This window comes from Aspergillus thermomutatus, assembly GCF_002237265.1.
Source record: "Aspergillus thermomutatus strain HMR AF 39 chromosome Unknown NODE_5, whole genome shotgun sequence".
Lineage (NCBI taxonomy): Eukaryota > Fungi > Ascomycota > Eurotiomycetes > Eurotiales > Aspergillaceae > Aspergillus > Aspergillus thermomutatus.
Genome location: NW_020798053.1, coordinates 532 through 12,725, shown reverse-complemented (window position 1 = coordinate 12,725; position 12,194 = coordinate 532). Strand labels below are relative to the sequence as shown.

The 12,194-nt window shown below is 51.0% G+C and overlaps 3 protein-coding genes across 3 annotated transcripts; 2 read left to right on the top strand and 1 right to left on the bottom strand.

The window, feature by feature from the left end:
* Positions 1-730: 730 nt before the first annotated feature.
* CDV56_101604 (M28 family metallopeptidase) lies at positions 731-3,455 on the bottom strand (the record flags this gene model as incomplete). The annotated part of the gene is made up of 2 exons (XM_026755223.1): positions 731-916; positions 975-3,455. 2 exons carry the CDS (start codon positions 3,453-3,455, stop codon positions 731-733), a joined length of 2,667 nt encoding a protein of 888 aa, XP_026618640.1.
* A 2,885-nt stretch (positions 3,456-6,340) lies between these two features.
* Positions 6,341-7,915, top strand: erg13 (hydroxymethylglutaryl-CoA synthase; the record flags this gene model as incomplete). Its single annotated transcript, XM_026754555.1, has 4 exons — positions 6,341-6,400; positions 6,474-6,576; positions 6,639-7,720; positions 7,778-7,915. The coding sequence occupies 4 exons, from the start codon at positions 6,341-6,343 to the stop codon at positions 7,913-7,915; spliced, it is 1,383 nt and encodes a 460-aa protein (XP_026618639.1).
* A 1,823-nt stretch (positions 7,916-9,738) lies between these two features.
* CDV56_100288 (uncharacterized protein) lies at positions 9,739-11,871 on the top strand (the record flags this gene model as incomplete). The annotated part of the gene is made up of 2 exons (XM_026753907.1): positions 9,739-11,675; positions 11,751-11,871. Coding segments are annotated over 2 exons (2,058 nt in total), but the record flags the coding sequence as incomplete, so codon positions are not given.
* Between the last annotated feature and the right edge of the window lie 323 nt (positions 11,872-12,194).

Sequence of the window (12,194 nt, the reverse complement as noted above, 5' to 3'; positions counted from 1 at the left end):
TCGTTTTTCCTTCTTTCTTGGGACTGGGACTGTATATATAACATGGGGATAATACATACTATAGGCGCTTGGGGGCAGGATCTCATTTTCTTCTGGGTTGGCTTGGTTTAATTCTCTAGACGGTCGGGTTTCCTTCAATGCATATGCGAGTTTCTTTCCTTTTCTCGACTCTAGTCATGTTGCAGCTGTCCCATAGTTTATACTTGCAATCGAAATGAACGGGGACACAGGATGAAATCATTTCATTCACTCAATCTATAAGCACTTGAAAGCCAATGATTCTCATCTCATTCTTTCTATCGGCAGGTCAGAAGGTGGAACCGAGGCAAAACTGGAATATTCGAGACCTGTCTTCACAAATCAAGAAAGCTAAATGAGGACGGTGGTATGTACAAGAAAAAGCTAAGGGAAGCCAAGGCAGATCCTCGTCCTCAGAACGGAGGAGACAGGATAGAGGTAAAAAAAAAAAAAAATACGGAATAATGAGCGGTTCAATTCGCTAGATCTGAAATATCTTGTTCTGAGGCCATTGGCCTTGGCCTTGGCGACGAGGGGCAGAGGAGCCTGGAACAGGCAGTGTGTGTATGTTCATGTATGTACGGGGCTGGTGCACGGATGATGTGGAGTATACATAGATTGAGAGATTGAGGTGGCGCGGAGGTATGTGATGGCGGATGGGAGAGAGGTATGATTTCTGTGAGGTTGAGGTTGAGGCGGAGGGTGGAGGAGTCTAATGATGCAAGAGACTGTTGCTTGCGCGCTGGATGATCCTGGCGACCCGGTCGATCCATTCCTGGGTTAAGGTCCAGTTGCCCGAGTCGATGCTGTCGCGGATGGCGGGGAAGACGGCGGCGTCGTAGCCGGACCACAGCTGGGGTCCGAAGATGACATGTTTGAACTGCGTGCGGTTGGGGATCTGATGGAAGCCTGTCAGTGTCGGGGACGCTAAAGATGTATAAGAAGAGGATACTTACTCCGCCGCCGTGTTCTAGATCCAGAAGCTGGGTGTCAAAGCTGGCCAAGCGAGCGTTGTGGTTCAGTCGCTGGATGGCCATCACGTTGTTTTCGAACCCGCCAGCGCCCCAGACCGTGTCGTGCCATACTTGGGCCCATTGATCGAATTCCTCTGCGTCGCTTTTGAACTTGGACGCGGCATCGAAGAGGGGTTGGAAGCTGACGGACGGTTCTCGGACGGGGTAATCCTGTGAAGGCTGGGGGGCAACCGGGACATTCTTTGACTTGGCATAGGCCATCAGATCGGTAACATAGGTGGACACGTGGTCGGCATAGACCTGCAGATCGAACTGTAAGATAGGATTATCTGCGAGATCGATCAGGAGCAAAGCCCAAAATTGGCCCAGAGCCTTGTGGTATTGAAACCCAGGATCTCCGAACTTGGTCATCCAGTCATAGTTCTCGTAGCAACTGTGGTAGGCGAAAGGCTCGCCAATGAATCCAAAGTCCACACTCGAGGTGCCAGCTATGTCCTGGAATGCTACATAATCACTCCCAGAGCCGAGAGGACCGAACTTCTTCTGGGCTTTCTCCCAGATGTCCTTGAGTGTCTCATTCGTAATGGGGTCCGCAATGCGGCCGAGAATCTGCATCACAATCCGCTGAAACAGTGGAGATCCGGAGGCATCAAAGTTATTGCCGGTCACCCCAACGTCAACGTTCAGGTAAGCGTATGCATGGTCTCGAAGTGCTTCGATCTCTTTTTCCACATGCTCCGTTGAACCGATCATATTGTACTCTTCCGCGTCCCAGCTGACGAATTCAATGGTCCTCAGCGGACGCCAACCGAAAGTCCGGAGTTCACCAAAGACGCGAACAAGCTCTAAGAAAACCGCAGTGCCACTGCCTGGGTCCGCACTGCCAAGACACCACGAGTCGCGGTGGTTACCCACGATAATCTTCTTTTCAGGCTGTTCCAATCCAACGATGCGTCCAATGACGTTATATATAGGCTGTCGTTCCACTTCGTCCAGAAGATTCATCAGGTTGACTTTGGGGGAACCTCCGTCTCCCGTCCACCACTCCTGCACTTCCGGAACCCCTCCAACCCACTCTTTGGGTACCTTTGTACCATGACCCTTGAGAACCTGCAAGAGTTTCTGAGCATCGCGCCAGGCGATCGGGATACTTGGTATACCCGGCAATCCCGGGCTTTCTTCTACCGAAAGTCGTTTCTTTTCTTCAGGTGTGGATGCAAACCCCGGGGAAAGAACATCCCCGACAACCCATGACATCAAGCTCACGGCGCCCCTTTGGACGCCGTCATCCGGCATAAAGCGTCCGTCTGGGAAAGCGGGGCCCCGACGAAACCCATCCTCATGCGGGTCAGAGTAGATGATACAACCGGCTGCGCCAGCCATTTCCGCAAGCTTGACCTTCAGGGCACGGTCTGTCTCGGAGCCATAGTATCGAACGAGTGCGATAGCGCCATTCATGTCAATCCCGTGGTCCGCTAGGCGCTGGAAATCTTCTCGGGAACCGTAGTTTGCATAGACTAAATGGCCGGTCACATTTCCCGATTTCGAATGTCCATGGAAAACCATAGTCTGTTCGTTCTTTTCTTCGAGCGCAGCCTCCCAGGCCATGGCAGGCGGGTCAACGATCGCCACCCTCCTTCCGGCTTCGTTGGGATAGTTGAGGTACACTTGAAATTCCTCCATTTCGATTTCATCGAGTGCTGCATTTTTGAATTCCTGTTCAATCCATTCTGCCAGCGCAAAGCTGCCTTCGGTACCAGCCATATGAGGAAACTTTGTCACCTTTCTCAGATTCTCCGCGATGTTTGTTTCGTTGATGTGGCCCTGAAGGAAATTCTGCACCGATGAGGCGCTATATGACTGACCCATCATAAATCGAGAATTCAAATTGAAGATGTCCGAAAAGAAGAACACGTATACAAGAGTGACTACCAACAGTAGCCCAAACACCCGTAGCAAGATAATGCACCCATTGTCTTGAAAGCGTGGACGGGCTCCATCGAGGTTGATTGTGAATCGGAAATTTGGCAGGAAGCGGCGAAAAGGGAACTGTATCGCAGAGAGCGTCCGACTCAGGCTGTTGAATCGTTTCGAGAAATGTTGTCCCAGTCGCGACCGCCGAGATGATGATTGCCCCCCTGCTTCCTCCACATCCATCTGAGCGAGTTCCCGTTGCAACTCCTCGAGCGACCCCCGAGCGGACCCGGTTCCCGAGGAGGCGAGATCGTCCAGGCTGTTACGGACGGACTCGACCGTTGGCGGTTGGTATCCATGAGGCCGAGAGCGTGGGCCCCCGGGGCCACTGGCATTGTCGGCATTATGCAGCAGGCCCTGTCGTTCGGCATCGTCGCTGGCTTCATCGGGGCCTAGGTGAGATCGGGAGGAGCTTGGACGGGAGGAAATAGCTTCTTCATATGTTGGAATGGGGAGTGCTTCATATTCGAATTTCTTATCGTTGCCCATGGCGGAATGAATGTGGCTCGGGGGAGCCGTAGAAGTTAGACAGCGTCACGGATGCCGGACTAAGCGGGATCATGATCTGGATGAGAAAGCAGCGACAGTGACCGACATACTCCCTGTGTTTGGGAAGATAAACAGAAAATATTAGGCACAAAAAGAAAAACTGATGAAAACGAAGATCTACAGAGGAGAGAGTGAAGGACGGAGCTCGGACGAGATACTCTGGAGATAATCTCTCACGGGAAAAGGAGTGAGACTGGCTTCCCCAGATGGATAGTCAGACGTGTGGCGCAGGCGTCAGAGCAGATAATAGATAGATAGGTAGCCAAGAGACCCACGCTCGGCGTTCGTCGTCGTACTCGTAAACAGGCAGAAAGGTTTTGATTGGAGGCATTGGAGTGACTGAGGAATAACTTCTGAATATCAATCTTTGAGAGGAAGAATGTGAGGGAAAGATGTATCAGCTTCTTGTGAATGCTGCTTTTGATTTATTATTGATATTGACTTTGCTCTATAGGATGGGAATATATCCAAGAGATAGAACCTCTGAACCTCTAGAGGCTCATGCCCCTGTATTCTGCCATCTGTCACCGCCTGCCGTGAGGTGTCAACTCTCGAGAACTCTCGAGCACCCTCGATCGGTCATGGCTTCGATAGTTAGAAATATGAGAGAGTAGTTGAGGCAGTATATTGTGCTGCTTATACTGTGTACTATATTTCACGTCATTTGATGGTTGCGATATACGGCTTTGTCGACTCCTGGAGGGCGGAATCCTGACACGATTTATATATCCCGCCAGATCATTCTGTCGGTTGATTGATTTCATGGCTTCACCAGACGATTCAATGGTGTAATGGAATATCCGCTTCTAGCTGATAGTATAACGTAGTATGTACTGACCAGAATGACACAGAAGCCCTAGGCTTGAAGACAAAGGAAGCTCTTCAAGGAAGCTCTTCGACGAGACGACACAATTCGTGAGGAGCGCACTCCGAGACATCATAACTGCACTCGTCTTTCCCTCCAAATAAGTAGCATAATCTGTTGCCTGCCGATGAAATTGATGAGAATAAGCAGTAATCACACCTGATTGATTGAAACCCACGGCTGACTAGGTGAGAGAACAGATTAGAATAGAGGGCATTGCCTTGTCAGCTATATCTTTGAGAGGTAACAAGCTTAGAACGGAGTCCTGTCCTTTTGTTCCGAATGAGCTGACAGAAGGTAAAAACCGGATCCGCCTCATTCAGCATCGTCAAGGGCACACCTCCACTTGATTTCTTGTCTCACAAGTGGAAATCTGGCAGAATGGAGCCGAGTCGCACAGTCGAGGCTAGAGAGCATACTCCGTAGGCCCACAAGATAAGATTGATAAACCTCTTCATTCCTCCTGAATTTCCGGGAAATTGGGATACTTGCCATCCGAGCCAACTGGTCAGTAGATGTGAGTGTCCGATGTCGCAGCTGAGAAGAGGGAAATAACGGCTAGTGACGGATTATTGAAGAAGACAGCTCAGATCTACTTATCGAGACTTCCTATTTAGGTACTCCCGACTATGTAAGTAGGATCCGGCCATATCAGGCTTGGCAGGAACGCAGCTATCTTATGTTGTTAGGTAGGTAGATATCTATCAGATAATCAGACCACCAGCGTCTACAGAACAATAACGATGACAATAAGGATTTGATAGAAGAGTAAAAACTGCGAGACTCTGGTAGGAATGAAATGAGTGACAGACATGGAGTACTCCGTAATGGGAGCTACTCCGTAGCAACAACCACTATCATGATGTGATCCCTGGCAACGCAAGTCAGGCAACACCTGAGAAATATTTTTGCCAATCATTGAAAATTATGATTGCTGGCGTAATGGAATTGAGACACCAGACTTTGTCCCACTTGGTTCCGCAGAACCGTGAGCATGATTGTTGGGAGATTAAGCTGTGCTCTATTGTTCTGCGAAAACATCAGTACACTACTCCACGGCTAGAGCAGTCCTTGCTCACCATTGCATGGTCAACCCCAATGGTGAAGATGATCCCAGAGATCTCTTTGAAAAGGGTCAACTGACCAGAATTATCATTTGAGAATTGAATTGAATTTGTGGTTGCAGGAGTCGGTGTGGGAGTCCGTATCTAGCTGTCCATCCTCTTGGAAGTATGAGGATAGAATAGGAACGGATGGAATATCATCAATCTTCAGCAGCAGAGAAAACTGATGACAAGCATCTGGGATTATTGAGCTAGCGGGAAGCCTCTGCTCCATTTCTTGCCCCCTTTTTTCCCGAGTCTCTTTGCTCGCTCACATTCCTCGTTCTCAATACACAGTCATCCCTCGAGAAGTGTCCTATAGATAGATGTCAACTTTGTATACGGAGTACCTACAACCTAGTCTGTCTGCATATTATTGTTTTCCAATGCCTTTCAATCTCGCAGCTTTCCACTCTGATTCGCTGCGTCGGTCCCAGCTACCCAGCTAAGAGCCTAAGGCATCAGTCGGTAATTTCCAGAAGTAGTAATAGGCCCACTGCACTAAGCCAGGATAGGCTTAGCCACGGAAGAGCGCCCCATTTGGCCCTGACCTTTTTTGGTTTTGCCTCTGAGAAATTGTAACAAAAGTTCCCTCGACAGGAGGGGGGAAGAGGAGCAGCAGGAATAATAAGGCCATTGCTTCTTCCTACTTCTACTGCTTTAAAGGTACACCTGGCCCTCCCTCCTTCTCTTCCTCTCTTTCTCTTTTCTAGCCTTCACTGTCCTGTGTCTTCTTTTTCTCTCTTCTCTTCGCAATCTATTGTCTGCTTCCTATTGTGCGTGAGAGACTGCCTCTTTGGTGTTTTTACCCCCCCCCACCATACATACATAATCTTCCCTATTTGCACACCGCCATCATGTCTGCTCGTCCCCAGAACATCGGTATCAAGGCCATCGAGGTCTACTTTCCCAGTCAGGTATGTTGCTCGGCTTCCTCTGCACTCTGTCTCGTCCAATGTCTCAAGTTCACAACGCTAACGGCATGTCCAGTGTGTCGATCAGGCGGAGTTGGAGAAGTTCGATGGAGTGAGCGAGGGAAAGTACACAATTGGTTTGGGACAGACCAAGATGAGCTTCTGTGATGACCGTGAGGGTATGATCTTCCCCCTTCCCTGCTTCTCGTATACCCGAAATGTTAACTGTCCACCTCCTCAGACATCTACTCCGTCGCTCTGACCACCTGCTCCTCCCTCCTTCGCAAGTACAACATCGACCCCAAGTCTATTGGCCGTCTTGAGGTCGGCACAGAGACCCTTCTTGACAAGTCCAAGTCGGTCAAGTCGGTGCTGATGCAGCTTTTTGCTCCCCACGGAAACACCAACATCGAAGGAATTGACACCGTCAATGCTTGCTACGGTGGTACCAACGCTGTGTTCAACAGCATCAACTGGGTTGAGTCTTCTGCCTGGGACGGCAGAGATGCCATTGTCGTCTGCGGAGACATTGCTCTCTACGCCAAGGGAGCCGCCCGCCCCACTGGTGGTGCTGGTGCCGTTGCCATGCTGATCGGCCCTGATGCCCCTATTGTGTTCGAGCCTGGTCTCCGTGGCAGTTACCTCACCCACGCTTATGATTTCTTCAAGCCCGATCTTACTAGCGAATACCCCGTCGTTGACGGCCATTTCTCGCTCAAGTGCTACACCGAGGCTGTCGATGCTTGCTACAAGGCCTATGCCGCTCGTGAAAAGGTGCTCAAGGACAAGGCTCACAATGGCACCAACGGAGTCGAGCAGGATGAGACCAAGACTCCCCTCGACCGCTTCGACTACATCCTGTTCCACGCCCCGACCTGCAAGCTGGTGCAGAAGTCCTATGGCCGCATGCTCTACAATGATTACCTCGCCAACCCCAGCCACCCCGCCTTTGCCGAAGTGCCTTCTGAACTGCGTGACTTGGATTACGCCAAGTCTTTCAGCGACAAGACCGTCGAGAAGACCTTCATGGGTCTGACCAAGAAACGCTTCTCTGAGCGTGTGCGTCCCGGTCTCGACGTTGCTACCATGTGTGGTAACATGTACACTGCCACCGTCTATGCCGGTCTGGCCAGCTTGCTCAGCAACGTCACCTTCGATCCTAGCCAGCCCAAGCGCATCGCCCTCTTCTCATACGGTAGCGGTCTCGCCAGCTCCATGTTCAGTGTCAAGATTGTTGGTGATGTCTCTGAGATGGTTGAGAAGCTTGACTTGCACAAGCGGCTCAACGCCAGAACCGTCCTACCTCCTCAGGCTTATGATGACGTAAGAAACCACTGTTTTTCCCCTTTGATGCCCAGATTGACTGACTCCTATCTTCAGATGTGCGTCCTGCGTGAGCACGCCCACTTGAAGAAGAACTTCAAACCCACCGGCAACCCCGACACGCTCTTCCCCGGTACATACTACCTGACCGAGATTGACGACATGTTCCGACGAAAGTACGAAATCAAGGCATAGATCGTTGCCAAAACTTGATGATGCATTTTCTATTTCTTTTTCTTTTTTCTTTCCTGCTTTGGACATGATCAGACTTTTAGACGGTTTATTAGATTCCCACGAGCATCACCTTGTTCAGTTACAGCGCCTCGCTAGAGTCCTGCAGCGGCTGGTCGTGCTGGTTCTCACCTTAACATCATTTTTGGGGGCTTTTCTTCAGAAGCGAAGCGAAAGGAAAGGGTTATATTATCCAGATGCTCTTCAACCCAAACAGCACGGGAATGGGGTTCATGAACAGATGCGACGGCGTGATTTGGCTGCTCTGTTGCTGTTGATATTAATATTCTAATTGAGCTATACGACATTTGAAATACCACAATTCATCCTGATGACAATTTGCCTGGCCATGATTGTAGTGTGTCTGGAATTTCATGAAGGATAGCCTAGCATTTTAGGGCTTGCTCGCAATCTATATGTCGCGTGATCTGATCACGTCCAAGCATGCGCTTCGAAGTTCGATGCCAGAGAAAGAATAATCGAAACGTGCCCTGTCGACTCTGAGATTTGTTGAAAACATGCCATTCAGTGCGAAAGCAACCGGCGAAATACACTGGATTCATGTTCGCCTTTCCTTTACTGACTTCTTCAGAGCATCCCGGCAAGCTGGCAAGCCAGCAAGCCATCAGACCACACCTAACTCTCCCTCTCTTACATCTGCGCTCCCTCCCCTCCTCATCCGATCTCAAGATGCAGTCTGATCAATTTCATATTTCTTTCGATGGCAACTGATTCGTCTGTTGCTCAAAGAGCATGCCAATTAACTGCACCTCGTCAAGGATGAGCCACTCAGCGAGCTTGACGCCGACTTGAAGGATGGCCCGGCGCCTACTGCAACCACCTCAAATGCTCAGGTATACCGGCATCCTCTCGACTTGAGTATTCTTAGAAATGCGAGATCTGAAACCAAGACACCTTAACTGCTCTCATCGAGGCTCTATGGATTTCTCTGCGTGCCACAGACAGCTGTTTCCGTTGCAATTGCTGCTTCTCGGCGCTTCGATCTCTCAGAGCCGTGCGTCCCAATGAGCCACGCACCGCGAAGGTATCACCAGTTGCATCTGGCTATACATCAGCTTGCCGCCGACTGCTGAGTATACAGGCGTTACGCTCGTCCCTCTACGACAAATTCCTGCCAATTTAGCTACAATTACCCAGAAATAGCACGAAACACAAGTGTTGCCGATTTTAGATCTTCTTCCATGAAGCCTTCGAGCCATACCCTGAAGGGAATGACCGAGAATCCGGTTCAGATCCTGAAGAACTTGAGCAGATGCAAAAATTAGCAACATTTTGACGCGCGACTGCCACATGAAACACATCTGCTTTCCTTGCTTGCCCATGATCTCGTCTGTTTCGCGCATCCTCCTAGGGATAGTCGACAGTTCATGCCTCGAGACCCTCGCTTCTACAGTCCTCAACACCCAGAATGGCTAGTGCTCTGGCGTCAACCTGGAGCCTCCTCCATGTTTCAGGTTATTCTATTCTGGATCTGTCTATCGGATGCTTTTTTTGGCCCTTGATCTGATGGTTCTCAGCGGAGAGCATTTAATGTCCAAGCATTCTCCGTCTCGATGCCTCACGAACTCATCGTTGTCGCTCATATAGAATATGACTCGACAGTGCTAGCCTTTCCACACTCTCGCTCTATCTTCTTCATCACTTCGTTGGTGGACATTGCTCTTGCATCGCAGGAAGCTGGTTCTTCCGGATAGCTACTCGGCTGATCATTCGTTGCGAAAGAAAGAATCTTGCTTGTGTTTTACTGTGACCCGGAGATCGACACTATGTCCCTGGAATATTCTTACTATCAACCAACGACACCGCCGCGACTGCAATTGATGGAGCTCATTGGAGCTACCCACAGCCGCAATGCGTCCGATTCATCGATCTACTCCAATGATTCCTCACCGTGGTCGGCCATGACCACTGGCACCAGTCCGAGAGAAGAAACTCCTCCCAGATACCAGCACGGCCCTGCTCTGCTGCCGAAGATCAGATCGCAGGATGTGGTGATTGAGCCTGCGCCCGCCCCTGGACCACAGCGCCACCGTCGCGTTCTATCCAATACTCGGAACCCCCCAGGCTTCCTACCTTATCCTCCCAGGCGTCCAGAAATTCAGCGGAATGTCATAGAACTGGCGGATTGCCTTCCTCTGGTATCACCCGCTTCAACCTCGCCTATGTATGGTTCTCACAACAGTTCCGCCCTGTCGTCCCCTGTGAGCATTACGCCGTCGCACAAGCGCAAGGTTTCTGGCGGGCATTCTCGATCAGGCTCTGTTTCCAGCATTGACGAAGCGACTCTGAGTCGGTACGGCTATCCAACCTATCCGCATCTTCCAAAGTATACCACACAAGCGCACCCTTCCCCATCCGCCCCAGTCACCCCTGTGACACCTAACATTGTCGTCCATCGGTCATTCTCCCAGACCTCGCCCAATGATGGCTCTCGATCCCCGGTCCAGCGTCAGACTCAAACGCCGCTTGTTCTTCCAAATTCCCCATACGGGTATGCTCGAGTCCCGAGCGCGCAGCCTTCGCCTGTTGGCATTGCGCCTCATGCGGAGGGTATGGTGTCGCAGTCGACCACCTTGCTTTCCTATCTGACTTCCTCCACGCAAGCGATCAACCTCGTTCGTAATGTTAGTGTGGTTCCCACGCGAGGAATGCACGATTATTTCTGGTGGGATATCAGGAACCTGCGTAGCTGGACCTCGTTCACGCTCCAGACGTTCAACTCGATCAGCGGCCTCACCAAGCTTCTGAGAACTGCCATCTCCCCCCACTTGACTCCGCCAGTCGCGGTAGCCCCATCTCGCCTGTCTCCGGACTCTGAATCCGCGTTGGTAAATCTCATACGAGACATCTATGGACCGCGTGTCAATGCCGCGCTCGCTGTATCCCAAGGACCAGAGCATCTTAAACTCTACACGACACCAAACCTGCGGGCTTCAAACAGCAAAAATACAGGTGGACCACACTTTCTTGCCAACTACGCGTCTGATACCGAACAAACCAGTTCCGGTATGCCGCGGGGACGGCTCGTCGGTATTGTCAAGAGCTTTGACCGCTGGAACACGGGCATGCGCAACGAAGCACCTCACCGGCGGGTGGAGTACCTCAACGGTCTAGCTCATCTGCAACGATGCATGCGGGAGCACTCATGTCGATACGGCTTCATCATCACCGAGATCGAACTCGTCTGTGTGCGCGCGGGGTGCGACGAAGGAGACGACGTGCCGTATTTTGGATTTCTGGAGATATCGGCACCGATTCCGACCAACATCGCCGTGAGTCCGGAAGAACTGGGGCTGCAGCCAGCTTTTATCGCCCAGACACAGTCACCCGAGCCGTCTCTAGACAGTCGATCAGCTGCATCCGAATGCGACCACACATCAAGGTTCGCAGATGGTCTCAACGTCCCGATGACTGCGAGCTTGGCCTTGTACTTCCTGCTGATGCTTTCTAAATCGGTGCCGTTGCCGTCCCAGCCCTCTGCTCACCTCAACGTGGGCGGACCTGGAACACTGACCCGCCAGCGGATTCTCCCCGAGGGGAAAGATAAATGGATCCCGGAACCGCAGATCGGAGAGCGACGAGACGCGAAGCGAGTTCGAGGGTGGGTGTGGCCTCAAGACGCCTGGCATCGCCGCGAGGGCGGGGGTGTACCGCGTCATAGGGCAAATGCAGCTGGGGAATCGAAGCAGAAGAAATGGCACAAGTAATGTCTGATTTAGATATTTGTACTTAAGGATTCTTGTCATCGTAATCTAATTTTGACGTTAATACTTCTGAGCACTCAGGTTGGCGCTGACAGTAGTCAGAATCGGATCATTATGACCGACATCGAAACCCAGCATCGGTATCGTTCCACCCAGATTATCAAGAGTAAGAGGTCATTGAACGACAGCTACACCGTAAGTGAACCTGCGTTCCCAATCGATAATGTATCCGTGCTGAGAACCCTCACTTATCTCCCCCAGGGTCCCCAGAAGCGCTGCACATCATCGGCTCCAGAAAGAGCAGACAAGGACCTTGGGATCCAAGTACCTGGGTGGTGGCAGCAAGCATCGCTATATATCATCGAGGACTCCGAATAGCAGCCAGCATCATGGCACCTCGCATCACGATCATCTTGTCACAAGCAGCATCGCCCGACCGACCTTCATCAACCATACTGCACTCCGAATCTTACATCCACAACCCAACAGGATGAGCAAGACGCAATCTCCCTCCGTCT